General features: G+C 36.3%; 2 protein-coding genes and 1 long non-coding RNA gene across 8 annotated transcripts; 2 read left to right on the plus strand and 1 right to left on the minus strand.

Moving 5' to 3' along the window:
* The first annotated feature begins 866 nt into the window (after positions 1–866).
* c1galt1la (core 1 synthase, glycoprotein-N-acetylgalactosamine 3-beta-galactosyltransferase 1, like a) lies at positions 867–6,097 on the plus strand. Of its 5 annotated transcripts, none has more exons than XM_055188866.2 (5): positions 867–1,245; positions 1,668–1,754; positions 3,127–3,388; positions 3,638–4,302; positions 5,475–6,097. In XM_055188866.2, exons 3-5 carry the CDS (start codon positions 3,169–3,171, stop codon positions 5,805–5,807), a joined length of 1,218 nt encoding a protein of 405 aa, XP_055044841.1. In that variant the 5' UTR covers positions 867–1,245; positions 1,668–1,754; positions 3,127–3,168; the 3' UTR covers positions 5,808–6,097. The 5 variants fall into 5 exon arrangements, with proteins under 5 accessions (XP_055044841.1, XP_055044842.1, XP_073731446.1 ...); XM_055188867.2 differs by having other exon boundaries at positions 1,668–1,724; XM_055188868.2 differs by lacking the exon at positions 867–1,245 and adding an exon at positions 1,555–1,573 and having other exon boundaries at positions 1,668–1,724.
* A 1,128-nt stretch (positions 6,098–7,225) lies between these two features.
* On the minus strand, positions 7,226–9,330 carry tac3a (tachykinin precursor 3a). 2 transcript variants are annotated; one of them, XM_055188870.2, is made up of 7 exons: positions 9,164–9,330; positions 8,447–8,554; positions 8,268–8,367; positions 8,119–8,145; positions 7,971–8,024; positions 7,742–7,814; positions 7,226–7,562 (listed from the first exon to the last, which is right to left on the minus strand). In XM_055188870.2, the coding sequence occupies exons 2-7, from the start codon at positions 8,546–8,548 to the stop codon at positions 7,544–7,546; spliced, it is 375 nt and encodes a 124-aa protein (XP_055044845.1). In that variant the 5' UTR covers positions 8,549–8,554; positions 9,164–9,330; the 3' UTR covers positions 7,226–7,543. The 2 variants fall into 2 exon arrangements, with proteins under 2 accessions (XP_055044845.1, XP_055044844.1); XM_055188869.2 differs by having other exon boundaries at positions 8,119–8,151; positions 9,164–9,320.
* Positions 7,591–11,066, plus strand: LOC129431133 (uncharacterized). Its single transcript, XR_008639727.2, has 2 exons — positions 7,591–7,831; positions 10,621–11,066. It is a non-coding gene; the product is annotated as an uncharacterized lncRNA (long non-coding RNA).
* The last annotated feature ends 5,244 nt before the right edge of the window (positions 11,067–16,310 follow it).

Raw genomic sequence — 16,310 nt, forward strand, 5'->3', positions numbered from 1 at the left:
CATTCACATTACTCCATGAGAATAAACACATGATACAAAGATATGCGTCTGGCACCATCGTGGTCTGCTTGGTTTCCTGTGGAATCTTATTTGCTGTGAAGAGCGTTTGAACACAAAAACCAAGTCTAATTTTTTTTCATGAAGTAGAGACAATAAGTTTACTGTAAATGTACTGTATCTTCTATCTTGTATGACAAATTATGCATTTATGTTTTATTATGCATATTAAGAATTTATTAACTATTGTATTTGAATATTATTTAAACCACTATCCTTAGTAAACTTGTATGCACCTTATCATTACCATACCCACAAGTAACAAGTAATACATTCTGTTGTTCACATTAAAAAAATATCTCTTGTGATCTGGTCAAGCACTAAACCAAGTACTGTATTTATAATTTTTAGTATCTGATGGCATTGCCTCCCCAGTTAATGTTGAAAGTGATATCAACTTTGTTTTGGAGATATTTAAGATGATTCATCCTCTTAACCACAACCGCGTATGCATCTAGTCAAATACAGTATGTTGTGTGCGTGTGTTTTTCGTTTAAAATGAATCATTATAATAAAATAACTCAATTAAAATACTAAATCTGTGACCCACTACCTGTGTATAAGTATGGGAATGAGGACATCTAGTGGCTACAGAACGCACGAGCAATACAGTGCCATTTGTTGTTGCTACTGAAAATATGATAAATTAACGTGCGAAATCAGCTTTTATAAATCTTTATAATCTTGTTTTGTTATTACTATGATGATGATAATTCTTCTTGTCGTTGTATGTGCTTTATTTAACTGCCTAAACTCCAAGTGGGCGGAGCCTTACTGACAACAGACCTAGAATTCCACCAATCAAAAACCTCGACACGGGATGATGCTGATAACAGCAGCAGTCGCTGCTCGTGACAGAGGGTCTATGTCCGGTAACAAAGAGGCCTGTTAACGCCAAATAAACGTAAACCGTATGCCAAAACAAACTGTTAAAATGTCTGTGTAATGAGGCAAAATTATTTGGATGAATGGCATTCATCCTTTCTAAAACGGTCTTTATGAAATGCTCAACGTCTGCTTATGCATAGACGCAATAACGCGCATTCAAACGCAAACTGACGCGCGACTCTTGAGTTAACGGGTTAATATTTGTAGGGAGTCAAGCCTGAAGACACGAAACTTGACAACACTATTCAGACAAGCATGAAGGTCGGTGGGAGACATGGAGGGTGGTGACCAGATTTAAAGGTATGGGCCTTAGTCGTGTCAACAGCATGCAATACTTGTGTGTGTCTTACTGGACTTGCTTGAATACAATACTATTTGGAACTATATGCAGAATATGTGCCCTCCACGTGGAGACCCATGATCTAGTGCAGGGCTATTCAATTCTGGGCCTGGAGGGCTGGTGTTTTACAAAGTTTACTTCCAACCCTAATCAAAAACACCTGCCTGTCATTTTCTAATAATACTTTAGACGTCCATTATCTTTTTCAGGTGTGTTGGTTTAGGGTCAGACCTGAACTCTGTTGAACACCTGCCCTCCATGAGCAGAATTGAATAGCACTGATCTAGTGTATGCTTAGTTTCAGAAAATATTTTATACACGTGAGTGACTGTGCAGTTAAACTTCTTACAGTACTCAAATTGACCTTTTTGGATTTTTACAGTATTAAACAGTGACTTGGGGATAGACAACAGCAGGTGTCTAATTCTCAGAATTGAGGGTAAGAACCCAGATTTATCAGTCACCCAAGGTAACAAGCTTTACCCTTATCTTACCCTAGTGTTGATTTGCCATTGTAGCAGTTATAAATAAAGATGAACACATTTTAAGTACTCAACTTGAATCATTTATTTAAAACATCATCTTGTAAAGTTTTTTTTAATATAGAGAGATGGAAATCATTTTACTGAATAAGTTCAATTAACTATTTTCTATACAGCTCACATCATATAAAAGGTTCATATGTCAACTCAATTAAAAATAACTTAGTAACTTGGATAAGCAAGTTAAAGGTATGGTTTACCCAAAAATGAAAATTCTATCACTGTCTCATCCTACTGTTGTTCTAAACCTGTTATGAATTTCTTTTTTTTTCTCATGAACACAAAAGATGTTTTGATAAATGATGGTAAGTACACAGTTGAATGGTACAATGGTGCCCATTGAATTCCATCCTGTTTGTTTTTCCTACAGTACTAAGGAAGTTAATGTGTGTGCTTACCACCATTTATTAAAATATCATCTTTTGTTCATCAGAAAAAAATTCATACAGTTTTAGATTATGGCTGCACGATTTGGGTCATTTTTCCCATTGCGGTTATTGATGCTAATATTGTGATGTGCGATTGCGGTTATACTAAATGGTATCATGAGTCAACTTGATGGGTTTTAAGGAAAATCTACACACAGTTTAGCTAAAATGTGTATTTGTAAAACTAGAGATTGTTTTCGTATTGCCACGTGATGTAGCAACTGCTTAGTGTCAGTAATCCTAAATCCAAAATACTGCCATACAACAGACATAGAGGGGTTTTTTAGCTACCAGATCACTGTCAACCTCCTCTGCATCCATCTTCGCTCTGGTATAAGTGACGACGCACACCACACACGTGCATGCCACACGTGCACTGCCTTTTTTGTTCGTTTTTCTTTCCTTTTATAAACAGCAAGGAAAATCATCAAACTGTTATCAGAAAGTTTGTGTTAACAAGTCCACACATTTATTTATTTAATATAATTGCAACATTTTGCTGTCATATAATCAGACAGGCTGACATCGCGATTGCGATGCGATTAATTGTGTAGCACTATTTTAGATAGAACAACATGAGGATGAAAAAATTATGACAACATTTTCATTTTTGGGTGAACTGTCCATTTAAAATCATTTGATATTCATAGTCACCGAGATCTATTTTATAATCGAATCTTACGTTTATTTGTCATTTAGCATGGTTATACTACATTTACATGTATTCATTTAGCATTTCAAGAAATTTAGAAATAAGAGTGCATTTATATTTTATTAAACCATTTTCTTATATACTGCCAAAAGATACACTATGTTACAGTAGGAAAGAGCTTGGATCTTTGTTACCAGTCTATTAACATTTTTCTTACAGCCATTCAGTGACGAATGTGGCCGAGATCTCTGATTGGACACCATGAAAGGGGGAAATTCAAGGTGTGCTTTTTCCCTGGGGTTTCTGGTGGGCACCTGTTCCTTGTACGTCTTCTTGAGGCAGGTGTGGTTTGAAGAGAGCTTCCTTGGACCGCGTGATGGCAAGAACCTTACTCCACTGGGGCCAGAGCCGAACAACCAGAGTCTTACCCAGAGAGTGGAGGGATCTGCCATTATTAACCTCAAGCTGCCTCACCATTCAGGTGCAGGGCTGCAGTGCCCTCTAGTGCATAATTTATATCAAATGCAGTACTGGGGGTAAAATGATACATGCATGGTAACATAAAACTAAGTAGGTAAAGCTTTCACTTTCACAGCAGCTGTGTAAAAGAAGTTTTTAAGTGAAAGTTTTTGTATTGTACGAAAATGTGTAAAAAAAAAGTTTTATAGAAAGTCACTATTTTACATTGGTATGTTGTGACATTAATATATAATTTGTTGTGAATTCACAGGAGAGGATGGTAATGTCGCAGATGAGCTATTTAGGAAAGTACGTATCTTGTGCTGGGTCATGACTGGGCCCAGTAATCTACAGTCCAAGGCTCAGCACGTGAAAGCTACATGGAGCCGTCATTGTAACATAGTGCTGTTCATGAGCTCTGAAGAAAACCAAAACTTTCCAACGGTGGGCCTCGGCACAGGAGAAGGCCGTGACCAGCTTTACTGGAAAACCATTCGAGCGTTCCACTACGCTTTGAAGAACCATGGTGATGAGGCAGACTGGTTCCTCAAAGCAGACGATGACACTTTTGTTGTTGTGGACAACTTGCGCTGGATCTTGTCGAACTACACGGCAGATCAGCCCATTTACTTCGGTAAGAGGTTCAAACCGTATGCCAAGCAGGGCTATATGAGTGGCGGAGCAGGTTACGTGCTTAGTAAAGAGGCCCTGAGAAGATTCGTGGAGGGGTTTAACACTAAAGCGTGCACTCATACCACTTCAGTTGAGGATCTTGCAATGGGTCAGTGTTTAGAGAAAATGGGTGTTGTGGCAGGTGACTCCAGAGACACGCTGCACCGGGAGACCTTTCATCCCTTCATACCTGAACATCATCTTACTGGAAAGTTCGCCAAGACTTTCTGGTACTGGAACTACTGCTTCTATCCTATTGTAGAGGTAAGTCAAGTCACGAATTTGCAACTTTATAAAAAGCTGCTGTGAATGTGGGCTCATTGTCATTTTTATTCTGGAGAAATTGCATGCTTTTGTCTCCTTTGTGACAGCTGTGTTCACTTTACAGGCTCTCTCACTTACAAAGAGCAAGTGATTTAGTTATTTCTTTAGTGATGATTTTTCACAAAAGTTTTTATTTCAAAAGCTGTAAGGACTTGACTACCATCTGTGCCCAAGGAGGAAAAACAATTAAACTGTCTGACGTGATTTTCTATTCAAGATGTAATATTTTGGGTATTGATAAAAATCAGCAACCTTGTTCGAGAAATGTATTTTGGGAATGAAAATGCATTTCTTTTTGTGTGTTTCAACAATTGATACATTTAATGGAGAATACATTTTCTTTCAGGAACATGATTATTTTATTTTCACTCCCTTGATAATAACTAGCCATGCTAGACATAAACAAGTAATTTAGTCTTAAAGTTATAAAAAGGAGACACATGTTATTCACATTAAAGCTATTTTGATTCCTATATAGCATCGTATTGAATTTGGAACCGCATGAGCATAGATAAATGACATCATTTTAAGTTTTAGGTAAACTATTTCTGTAAAGCAATTTGTAGTCTTTCCCATGTGAATATGGAGCAACCACAACACCTATTGTCCCTTTTTGTTTTGCTGCTGCAACTTTAGTTTTTTAATTTTTTTTTTAGATTTTATAGCAATTCTAACTAGTCAAAAAGGTTGAAATGTCTTATTCAAATTGTTTAAACTTAAACATTTAAGTGCAGATAATAATTTTTACAGTGTAGGTGTCTGGAGCATATTTCATGTTCAAACACTTTTGGGTTCTTGCTTTAGAAAAGTTTATCAGATTTAAAGCAACACTATGTAGTTTCCATGTAAAAATGACTCACAGCTCCCCATGTGGTTGAAAAGTGCAGGGGGAGGGGCGGGCTGTATTTACTACCCTCCACTGCCACTTTCAGAGTGTGCTTGTAGCAGCTAGGAGGTTGCTCAGGTTGCAGCAACAGAACAACTTTTAACTAGACAAATTGTACTATCACTGAAATAATTTTAGAGACATTATTTAAAGGTAAAAAACTACATAGTGTTGCTTTAAACACATTATTTTTGTTCTCTTATGTCTGATTCATGTTTTCCTACAGGGTCCACAGTGTTGCTCTGATCTTGCGGTGTCCTTTCATTACGTAGACCCTTTGCTTATGTACACTCTTGAGTACTACACATACCATTTGAGACCCTTTGGTTACCAGCATCGCTATCGGCCACCGTTGCCAGCTGTTCGAGCCCTGCCTTCCCAAACTGTGAAGCCCACCAAAGAGACACAGAACACCGAAGAGCGTTTTAACAAAATGTTAACCTCAGCAAACAGAGTGAAGCCCAGAACTGAAACAGGAAAGATTTTTGAAATGGAGAAACAAACAAATGCAACCCAGGAAAAAAAGACAATGGACAGTAGTTTAGCATCAACACATTAAAACAAACATCAAAGCTTGAATATAATAATGTTCTTTATGAAGCAAAGTGTTAATCTGGTTGTATACAAATGATGTATGATACGACATTAAATATGGCATTGACTTGTGTAGCAGTTTTGGATCTTTATACTGTGCATGGTACAGATGGGGTGTAATGGTGCGTTATGTAGTGGTTACACATCTGGGCTAATAACTTAAAGATTGTAAGTTCACTTAAAAGTCCAGGCTGCTCAAAAGTGTTTTTAATAACTACTGTAACTCTTCACTCTCAGATAAAGTGTTTGACTACTTACTGTATGCTCTACAGATTTGTTGATTACATTCCTGCAGTTTTATTTTATGGTTGATTTGAATAAATCATTTTTATTGCCTTGTTTTGGTGTGGGAGCAGTAATAGCGTAAATATTTCACATGCCTTAATCATACTATAGCCTGAGAAGGGACAGGACTAAAATTGTCCTAACAACAAGAAGAAACGTAACAATCTTTTGTTAAAAAAAACAAAATGGTGCCAAATTTGGCCATTTGGGTCTTCCACTCTTAAAAACAAAGTTATATGGGTCTTTATTGAAAAGTTACGAAGCCAGTATTTTATAGTGTTTTCTTTATCCTCATCACATGGTTTTCCAAATCTTCTGATGGCCTGCCTTTTTTAATTGAAAAAGAGTGTTCCCTTAAGGAAAAATATTTTCCATCTCATAAAAATCTCATAATTTCTTGAGGCAACATTTGGGTTTTCTCAGCTGCCACGCTGGCGGACCTTGTAAAGAACTTTAAATGAGGCTTTTTTTGTTATGTAATATTGCTGGGTCCAGAATGTAAGTGATAAAGCACATATTACAAAAGTATATCTTTATAGTAAAGCCTACACAACCCATACTTTAAAGGGGACATACCATGAAAATCTAACTTTATCCATTTTTAAGTGCTATAATTGGGTCCCCAGTGCTTTTTTCATCTCCCCCTGTGATGTCAGAAGGGGATGATACAGCCCCATAATCTGCACTATCCATTCACGCCACTGCCCTTTAGTACAGAGATCAACTCATTTGCATGTTAAAGGACACACCCAAAACGGCACATTTTTGCACACACCTACAACGTGAATTTTAACTTGCTATAATAAATTATCTATATGATATTTTAAGCTAAAACTTCACATATGTACTCTGGGGACACCAAAGATTTTTTTGACATCTTAAAAAATTTTGTGAAATGTCCCCTTTACGTATATATACATATATGTAATCAGAAAGTCACAAAACAGCCATTTAGGATTGAATTTGGCAAAAGTTATAAAATATTGTTGATAGTACAGTATAAAGATTTTTGAAAGAATGCGATTACATAATCATGAAATGATAAATATAAGCCATCTATATTTTCTTTGTTCTGCTGTTTTTAAGTGTTAAAAAACGTTGTGAGATCAAATCATATTTTTATTAACAAAAATCATGTTTTATACACGAAGCAAGCAAAAATAACTTGTAAATAAATATACTGAAATGCAGATCTATATGCAATCTGTAAAGTAAATGAATCATTTGCAGTACAATGAAACAAATCACACAATAGGAAATCATGTTAATTTAATTAATTTATAGAAATATTTTCTTCTGCTCTCTCATGGAAAATAGATTATTACTTTTGTTGTTGCCCCAAAGAAATGCTTTGAAAAGAAGCTGTTGTGACAGGATACAGATGATGATTCACTATATGTGAAGTGATTTCTTTGCCTATAACCCACGACGAAACCTGAAAAAAATTTCAAACATATACAACATGAATGTATAGATAAATGAGGTAAATTATTTGAGAATAGATAGACATGTTTTTAGGCAAGTAAAAGTGTAGGCGTTTAAAATGAAACGAATGACAGTGTAATATCTTCAAGCTGCCTGAAGGTGGCAGTACATGCTCTCTAAAGCGCTCACCTCAGTTTGCACTTGTTGAAGAAGATTCCTCCATTCGATTCTGGATACTCTTTCCTCCACGGACGCCTAGTATCTGCAAGTATAAATACAGTAAGTTTAAAAGTTTTATTTAATTCACATAATAAACATCAACTGTATGCCCAAGCGTAGGCGTTAAAAGTCGCTTCCTTTATTTGCAACAACCAATGGTGGCGTTTAACTGGTGAGAAAAACAGTTAATGTAACTTACCAGAGTCTGTGTTTCGTCGACCCATGAGTCCAACAAAGATATCATGCATTTCCCCTAAAATGACAACGAAGAAACATAAACACATGTAGTTTTCTTTATTTTATTTTTTACACGGCGGTTATTTCAAAGCACATATAAAATGTCTTACGTTTACGCTGGGGTGGTATACTGTCATCTGCATCTGTAAAAAAAAAAATACATTATTATTATTATACAATATATTTTGAAACACATTTCAGAAATAAATAAATTAAAATATAAAGCAAAATATAAAACTGTCTGTTCAGTTGCACTTACCAGCGCTTCTGCGCCCCATTAATCCGACGAAACTGTCGTAGTCAATGTCATTATATCTTCTCAGCATGCTATGAGCTGGCAGCCGAAAACTTGGACTCTCCTGTGCATGACAAGATGCGCTTTTAATGAAAGCTGTTTATTTAGATGTTATAGACAGATAATAAAGTTATTCGGCTTACGTTTGAAACTGATCTTTGCGACTCTGACTGCTGACAGCTGGATTCACTCCCTCGGGTTTCGAGCGCCAAAACCAAGAACAGTAACACGAATCCACGGTACATCTTCACCTGTCAGTATGAGGAAAAAATTATGTCAGCACTTCTTCCATTTAACTGAATTGACTAAACTGGTTTACCTGGTACAATATATATTTAAAACACTACTGCAGTATACTTTATTTATTATTATAATAGACACATTAGTGTTCATGAACCTTACCATAGTAAATACTATTGTACTACAGAATTTAATCCAGTCTATTAATTCACTGTACGTTAGTTAATAGGCTTATATAATACTGTAGTATAAATTAACAAGTGTAGTAATAACTGTAATTTACTACGATGTATAACAATTTACTACAGTACTCTAGTAAATAACAGTATAAACGCTAAATGACATTTTAAGTTTTCAAATGTTTGCAATATATTGCTATGCATTTGCATGCAAAATAATATATTGGATATGCCGCATTTAGTCCATTAATATTTACAATGAATAAAAATAAACTTGCATATAAAGAAGCACAAAATGTACCCTTTGTGAATATTTTTTACACAGTAGGATACAGTGCAGCTTAATAAGAGGGGGAAGACTTTGGATTAATACTGGATTGATTTTTTAATAACATCAAAAACAATAATGCCAAACTGAAATGTAAAATGTATCAAACTTACCTGATCTGAGGCTAATGCACTATGGAAACGGGTAAGAAGCTGAATTGCAGTTTATGGATGAGGAGTAAAATCCTTTTGTAATGGACTATAAGACAAGAGTCACGGAGACCGGGAATCTCTGTCTGATTGTTAAATGATAGCAACATGTGCGTAAGTCCAATCAGATTTCGCAGCGTAGGTGTGGTTTAGTTTTGTAGTCTGCATCAGTGATGACCATGCAATTGGGATTCTGACATCAGAGGCATTAAACATTCCTTAAAAGGAATAAACCATAGCTGTTTTATCAAACTCTTATTTCGGTTTTGTATTCTTGAAACTTATAGACTTATATCTGTAACTTTGTCAATCTTTTGTTTAAGGTATAAGCCTTTGAAAGAGACTGGAGCATAACACATTTGCGTGAGAGCACGTCCAAATGGCATGTTTGTTGACTCATTTAGATTATGCCGATATCTATCTGAATGCTTATTTTCTCGGCTAAGTAGGGTCTTATTGTTGTATTTTCCTCCTGACTGACTAATTGTTGGTGTCACTGCTGGGAATTTAATCTCTCAAGGAAGCAATTACACAGATGGAACGGTGAATGATGAGCACGGTGTCTCTCAGACTCTATGGACATTTTGAGAGGGCATCTTGCTGGCCTGACGACACGCAGGGTTGATTAGTGGGAACATCCATTAGTTGCTGCCCACACTCAGTATGCAAAGGGCAGCTGTGCTTTAAAGTTTCTGTTGGAGGACAGATCTGACCTGTTCATCAAAGAAACGGCGTCAGGTTACTTCCACGTGAATGCAATAAAGTCTATGACAACTCATGATGATTATAGATTGATTCCCATCATTGTTGTTTTTTATTATTTTCATCCATCATGTCCGAATTATCTAGATTTATAGATATTTTTTAAGCCAGCATTGGGTCAGAAAGGGTCAAACCCAGCCTTTGGGTTATTGTAAATTAACCCAGAAAATGGTTATATTTGACCCAACCATGGCTTTAAAATAACCCAGCGATTTTGAGCATGTATACACTCTTTTGTACCAATATGAGGTACTAATATGAACTCTGTAGGAGCAAAGGTGTAGTTTATTAAAGGGAATAGTCCCATGCAGTGTTTCATAATGCTTTGATGCAGATGTTTGGACTCCACTGCTTGCAGTGTTGAGCCACATGAGTCAAACTAAGCTTTGACTTGTGGGAACATCGTGTTCTCTTCAACAAAGGCCAGGTCGGAGTTCCAGTGGCTGGTTTTCCCAAAGGTTAACGAATTACCATTCAGATGTTTTAGTTATGAGTCCAAACCCATATATGTCGCTTCCTGCTCTGCATGGATCACGCAATGGGTTAGATTAGGGATATGGGAAAGGATGGGAGACAGATCTAACAGCAGTAGGCGTAGGAAAAATAATTAATTGCATTCTTTCATAATTAATGAGTTTTTCTTTCCCTTAATCTCACAGCCACATCCTGGGAGTATCAATGAGAACCCAAAGGAGAACACCATAGGACTGTTTATTTAGAGCATGCAAAGGTGGAGGGTCCCTGCCGCTGACAGGAAGTGGTTGCCATGAGTGCCAAACTTACTGCAACATTGCTATCAGCGTTAGATATCTCAAAATGTGTGTGAGAGAGCCATATACAGCAAGGCTGCCGTACGGCAATTATCGCTGATCGTCATCTAAAGTGTATGTTTACTAAAGGATGCTCATGAGACATCACGAATCGGTGTGGCACTCTCAAGACCATAAGCGGGACATATTTCTGTTTGATTTAATGTGAAATGGAGCAGTCACTTTATTTGTGGCAGCTGGTGTTCACAAATTCTGTACCTCCCAAGCATAATCCCCTGACACTTTTTGTGTGTTTTGTTTGTTCAAACTCGATAAACTCTTTGTGTTGACAGCGACTGAGGTTTACATTATTCTGGATTTTAAAGAACATCTGATGTCTACAAAGACCACAGATGTTATCACTGCACCTTCACAAACAATGTTTGACAAGATTTAATTTACTGTCTATGCAAATTCATATTCTGATTAATATATGCGTAGTGTGACAGATGTCCATAAAAAGCTGTAATCTGTAACTTTTGCCTCTTCATGTATATCCCCATTTCTGTATGAAAATTGAAATCGCAGGTTACTTAACGTATATAACAGGGCACAAGCCCTGAAAAGTGAATCCAAAATGTCTCGATCGCCCCCCAATGATTGGTCCCAGTATAAGTCATAATAACCCCGTCATAATATTCAATGGGACTTGAGACCAATTTAATTACACTTCAATTATCTTTTTTCCGAAGCTGGTTTCTGTCATTTACTGTAGTTTTTATCACAGTTTTTTGTCACTAGACATTAAGAAATCATTTTCATTTCAAATACTTATATCACTGACAACAGGGGTCTGGCCAGGATATTATCATTTAAAAAGGGGAGTTGCAGCACTCAACTGATGTTTATGTTGTTATGTTGTGTATTGGCCACCAGTTGTGTGATTGCAGTACCAGTTTTAGCCACAAGTTTTGTGATTGCAGTACCAGTTTTGGCCACAATCCTACATACTGTTCCTTTAAATCCCGCGAGTAATCTAGAATGAGTAACGCGATGCCCGGGGTTTGGTGTGTACGTAGACTTTTGGCTTTAGAGGGAAATAGACTTAAATATCTTCATGTGCAGTCAATATTGTCCACATGCAGTCTAATTTATGTTTCATTTAGAAATTACATATTTCACCTTTATGCAGAAAGTTGGAAATAAATGTAATTATTTAAATGTAAATATCTATAATAATAAGAACCATAAGATATCCTTATAAAGGCCCAGTGTAACTGGGGAGTGTGCAGATAAAGCTTAACTCATGATGAAACAAAATTAAGTCCAGTGCCATTTTCTTGTCGACTTCCTTCTTTCATCAATAAAATACTGTTGAATAGCTACGGTATGCCCTGTTTTACCTTATCTGAACATACGTAAGTGGTGTGAATCGGCAGCTTCCTCCATAAGTGAAATTCAAGAAAAGATTGTGCTAAACAAAAGGTAACATCACGACCTCACATCTGGTTGAAGATAACATCTATTAGACAGAAAAGTACAAAGGCAGAAGGTCGTTGTCGTCACCTCTGCTGTGTCGTCTCGGGCCATGAGACCCCTATTTCTACAACTTGTATTAGACTTTTCACATTAAAGTTCAAAGGCATGTGTCTATTGAGGCATGGTATGGTTGGAATGGTTGTCAGCTCAAGGACAAAATGACAGCCTTGCAGCATATCTACCTCACGTCTCCTCACAGTTTTTTGTCTGCTTTTATGTATGGCGCATTTTTTCACTGAGATGACTCTTTGTCGCAGAAAGCCTACACAACCTAAGAATTATTTAAAAGTCAGGGCGGAGGAGTGTCACCGAAGCTGCTAAGCTTAGGGGACCTAAATGTGAAGACAGCATCCAGCAGGGCATCCAAGGGTTGATAGCCAAAGAAGCGTTGGGGGTGGCCGCGTGTGTCGGGACGTGTCTAACAGTGGGGTGAGCTCAATGTAGTGCAGAAACCCCTGCTGCTCGTGTCACCCAGAGGCGACACACCAGAGCCAGAAATAAAACAGACAGGAGAAAGTCCAGTCCTTTCCACTGTATATGTAACCTCACACACACTCATTACACTAATTTGATTGATTAGCTGTAATAGCTTGTGAGACGCAGCCGTGCCTCCTTTTGAGTTTCTGATACCCGTGGGTCTTTGTGATAGACTACAACCTCACAGTCTTTTCCTCCCGAGTTCCCCTCTCATTGACTTTTAAGGTTTTATGGTCATCTAAATGTTAATTTGAGTCTGATTGTTTCCTCTTATCGAAAGAGATGAACGTTCTGCACTTCGAGACATTTAGGGCTTTTATATAGGCAGCATGCAACAGTCTGTCATCCCTATCTCTTTAATACACTCTCCAAATCAGTGATATGGGACAGAATTTGAGGAGGAGTTATTCTTCCCATGTAAGTGGAAATACAAGTCTTGCACGTTTTTATTTGGCCCATCAAAATGCTATTTAGGCATAGAGACTTCTAAAGAGAGAGTCTTTGTTACATTGTTTATTCATAATCTGTAACACTAATGCTGGAAACTGTGTCGTGATATCCAAATGGGTTTAGGCGCAGTTGACTCTTTTGCAATCAATGCGTTTCTAGTCATGGTTTTATATGCTTATTTGTGATTGTTATGCTGTGTGAGCAAATGTAATCTTTAATCATCACTTTAAACATTTTTTGGTTGTCAACGGATTGCCTCAAAGCACTAGAATACTGACTAAATCGTCACATTAAAAAACAGCAGTGCTGAGCACAAATGTTGTTTACCAATCTACCATGGCAAGAAAACGTCAACCAGGATGCTTTATTTTATTTCTTTAGCCATACGACATGCATCATTTTACTTGCAAATTGAAGAAATGGCTTTGTTACCCAGAGGCAAGCAACATTGTTCAATAGAGGGTTAAATATGTTGTTGTGAAGTTTTTGTAATGGTAGCCATTGGAGATCAACAGTTCCAATATGCAAAGGGCCAAATATTGTATATGCAGGCCGGCATTTCTGAGCATGTATTACGACAAAGTTTGTCAGTCTGCACTTTATAAAGGTGTGGCACAGTGGCCGACAGCAAGGTTTCTGGTTTGAGCCTCGACTGGGTTGGGAGGTGTGTGTGGAGGTGTGCATGTTCTTGCTGTATAATGTCCCATTCACACAGCACTTGGGAAACTTTCCATAAAATTGGCAGAAAGGGTTCTGTGTGGATACAGAAATGTTCTGAGATCGCTCCCGTAAAGAGGACCTAGTAACATTGCCATAACTTACACAGAAATAATTCTGTGTGAACAAGAGGCATAAACAATGCCTCAAGGGGTGTCATCGCAACCAGAAATTATGGTTAAGCTCTTTGACACAGGGATTTAAACGCAGAAAAACATTCATGTCTAGAATTGTCAGCAAACTGGACTGAAGCAGAGATCAGTGAGCTCATCACTATCTGTGCTGAAGCTAAGATCATCACGCTCTCCTTATTATCTTGTCAAAAACTAAAATGCACGCGCATGGTTTCTCGAGAGAGAAATCATGGATAAATAGCGAAATTCAGATGCTGTGGGAAAAATACGTCACATGTCTTTACGGGATCTTATATGGGTGATTCTCACGAAATCCAGTGTCCATTCTCACGAAATCCGTGTCCAGCATCAGAATTTTTAAAAAGCCCTTAAGCCAAATTTTTTGCACATATAAGATTTAGGTCTGAACTTACTATAACCATTATTTTTAGAGGATTTAAAACATATTTCCTATACAATGATTTACATTTTTTAGATTATCATTATAAAATCATTACCGCAACATGTTATAACATACATGCATTTACAAACTCATGTTTTGGTAATGAGAACTAAAAAGTTGTCTAGGTACTATGACAAAAAAAATTCAACTTTTATCTGAAGAGAAAAAATAAGAACTACTTACCTGGTAGCCATCTTGAGTGTCACAGTCAATTATGTCCCTTTCAACAATTTTTTTTTTTGAAAATGTTAGTTCCTTGAGGGCTTAAACAATAATTGAAAATTGTTGCTGAGAATAAGAACAATTTCTTGGACACATTTGTATTCCTTATTATTGTCACTACATTTACCAATGCACTGAAGCTTTTTACTTTTAAGATTTTTTAAATTATAAATTTTCCATGTCAAAGAATCCAAATCCAGTCGTGAACACGTTGCGGTAATGAAATTTTTACCCTTAAATGTGGAAAAAACAACAAAATTGCTAAAACAATGCTCTTACAATTGAGTTACAGGAATTGAACAGGTTTATCCATTACTCACAAAACAAACAAAAAATAATTAAATTTAATTATTTATTTAATTATATAATTTTATATAATTAAATAAATAAAGGATAGCAGTTGTCCCAAAATTAGATGCCAATCCACAAACTAAGTTAATGGTTAATTTTAAGATTGTGTGCTGTAGTGTAATAATCATGAAACAACATGCTCTTGCTTTTTATTATGCAAAGAAACAAAAGGAGTAGCAGATGGTTTTGGGGAGCCTAAATGAAATTTCTTAATGATAAGAGAAGTTGGGAAAAGCTGTCACTCAATTGAGGGAGAATTTAATTTATTTTTATTCAATTTTATCTATATTACAAATAGACTTTAATTTTAGATTTGTTTCCTGTTAATTTTAGTTTATAGCAATCTTGCTATGACCATTTGTCATTTAAATAGCTTTTTAACTAAGTAGCTATTTAGTATAATTTATTTTATTTTAGTCTCAGTTAATAATTTTAGTGTCTCAACTTGAGTGTATTTATTTGTGTATTTCAATTAACAGACATGTTTTTAATAGTTTTAGTTAAAAATAACTCTGTGAGGGAGTTGTTGTCTTTTATAGACAAATTTTATTCATATTTTCATATGAGTCATTTTCAGTTTCACATCATCTTTGACATCATGAGGACCTCAGCAAGAGCCATACAACATTGAGGAATTCAATCCAATCAGTGCCACAGACTATTTGGCAGTATGCTTTATCGTTTTTCAGCTGGATAAAAAACACTCTGAAAGTGATCCCAACAATATCATTCGGCATACATTACAATAAGGTTGTATTTGTTAACACTTATTCAATGCATTATCTAACATGAACTAACAATGAACTAACAACATTTATTTATCTTAGTTTATGTTTCAATTTTAGAATTTACAAATACATTTTTAGGTACTTTTGTTCTTCTGTATTTTTGACACTCAAACTTTATCATTATTGTCCTTAATGTGAACAGATATGTAATGTGTTTTTCACAGTAGACATGATTCCCACCGTAAACAAATCCTATGTATTGAGCAAGGCAGATGCTAACAGCATGGCTACAGTACTATAAATACAACAGGAATAGATTTAAGAGTTGTGAGAGCAATGTTTTGAGCTTTGTAATGTGTTCACTGTTCGATGAAGAGGAAATCTGTGATTCAGGGAGTACTCACATTGCTTTTTACAGGAAGTAGTTGAGTGAAAGTTTTATATTATTAAAAAAAATGCTTATCCTGTCATAAAAATATCAGGTCCGAGAAGTGCAAAACTCATTATCACATGAGAGATGTTTAAGAGGTTTTTGTGCTG

Source organism: Misgurnus anguillicaudatus, chromosome 13, assembly GCF_027580225.2.
Source record: "Misgurnus anguillicaudatus chromosome 13, ASM2758022v2, whole genome shotgun sequence".
Taxonomy (NCBI): Eukaryota; Metazoa; Chordata; class Actinopteri; order Cypriniformes; family Cobitidae; genus Misgurnus; species Misgurnus anguillicaudatus.

Excerpts from the sequence above, each read along its gene's own strand:
- tac3a (XM_055188869.2), bottom strand. The coding sequence starts at position 8,548 with ATGTACCGTGGATTCGTGTTACTGTTCTTGGTTTTGGCGCTCGAAACC. Across the intron at positions 8,152-8,267 it reads AATGGGGCGCAGAAGCGCTG|ATGCAGATGACAGTATACCA; the intron begins GTAAGTGCAACT and ends TTTTTTTTACAG. Across the intron at positions 8,025-8,118 it reads TATACCACCCCAGCGTAAAC|GGGAAATGCATGATATCTTT; the intron begins GTAAGACATTTT and ends TTGTCATTTTAG.
- c1galt1la (XM_055188866.2), top strand. The coding sequence starts at position 3,169 with ATGAAAGGGGGAAATTCAAGGTGTGCTTTTTCCCTGGGGTTTCTGGTG. Across the intron at positions 3,389-3,637 it reads CAAGCTGCCTCACCATTCAG|GAGAGGATGGTAATGTCGCA; the intron begins GTGCAGGGCTGC and ends GTGAATTCACAG. Across the intron at positions 4,303-5,474 it reads GCTTCTATCCTATTGTAGAG|GGTCCACAGTGTTGCTCTGA; the intron begins GTAAGTCAAGTC and ends GTTTTCCTACAG.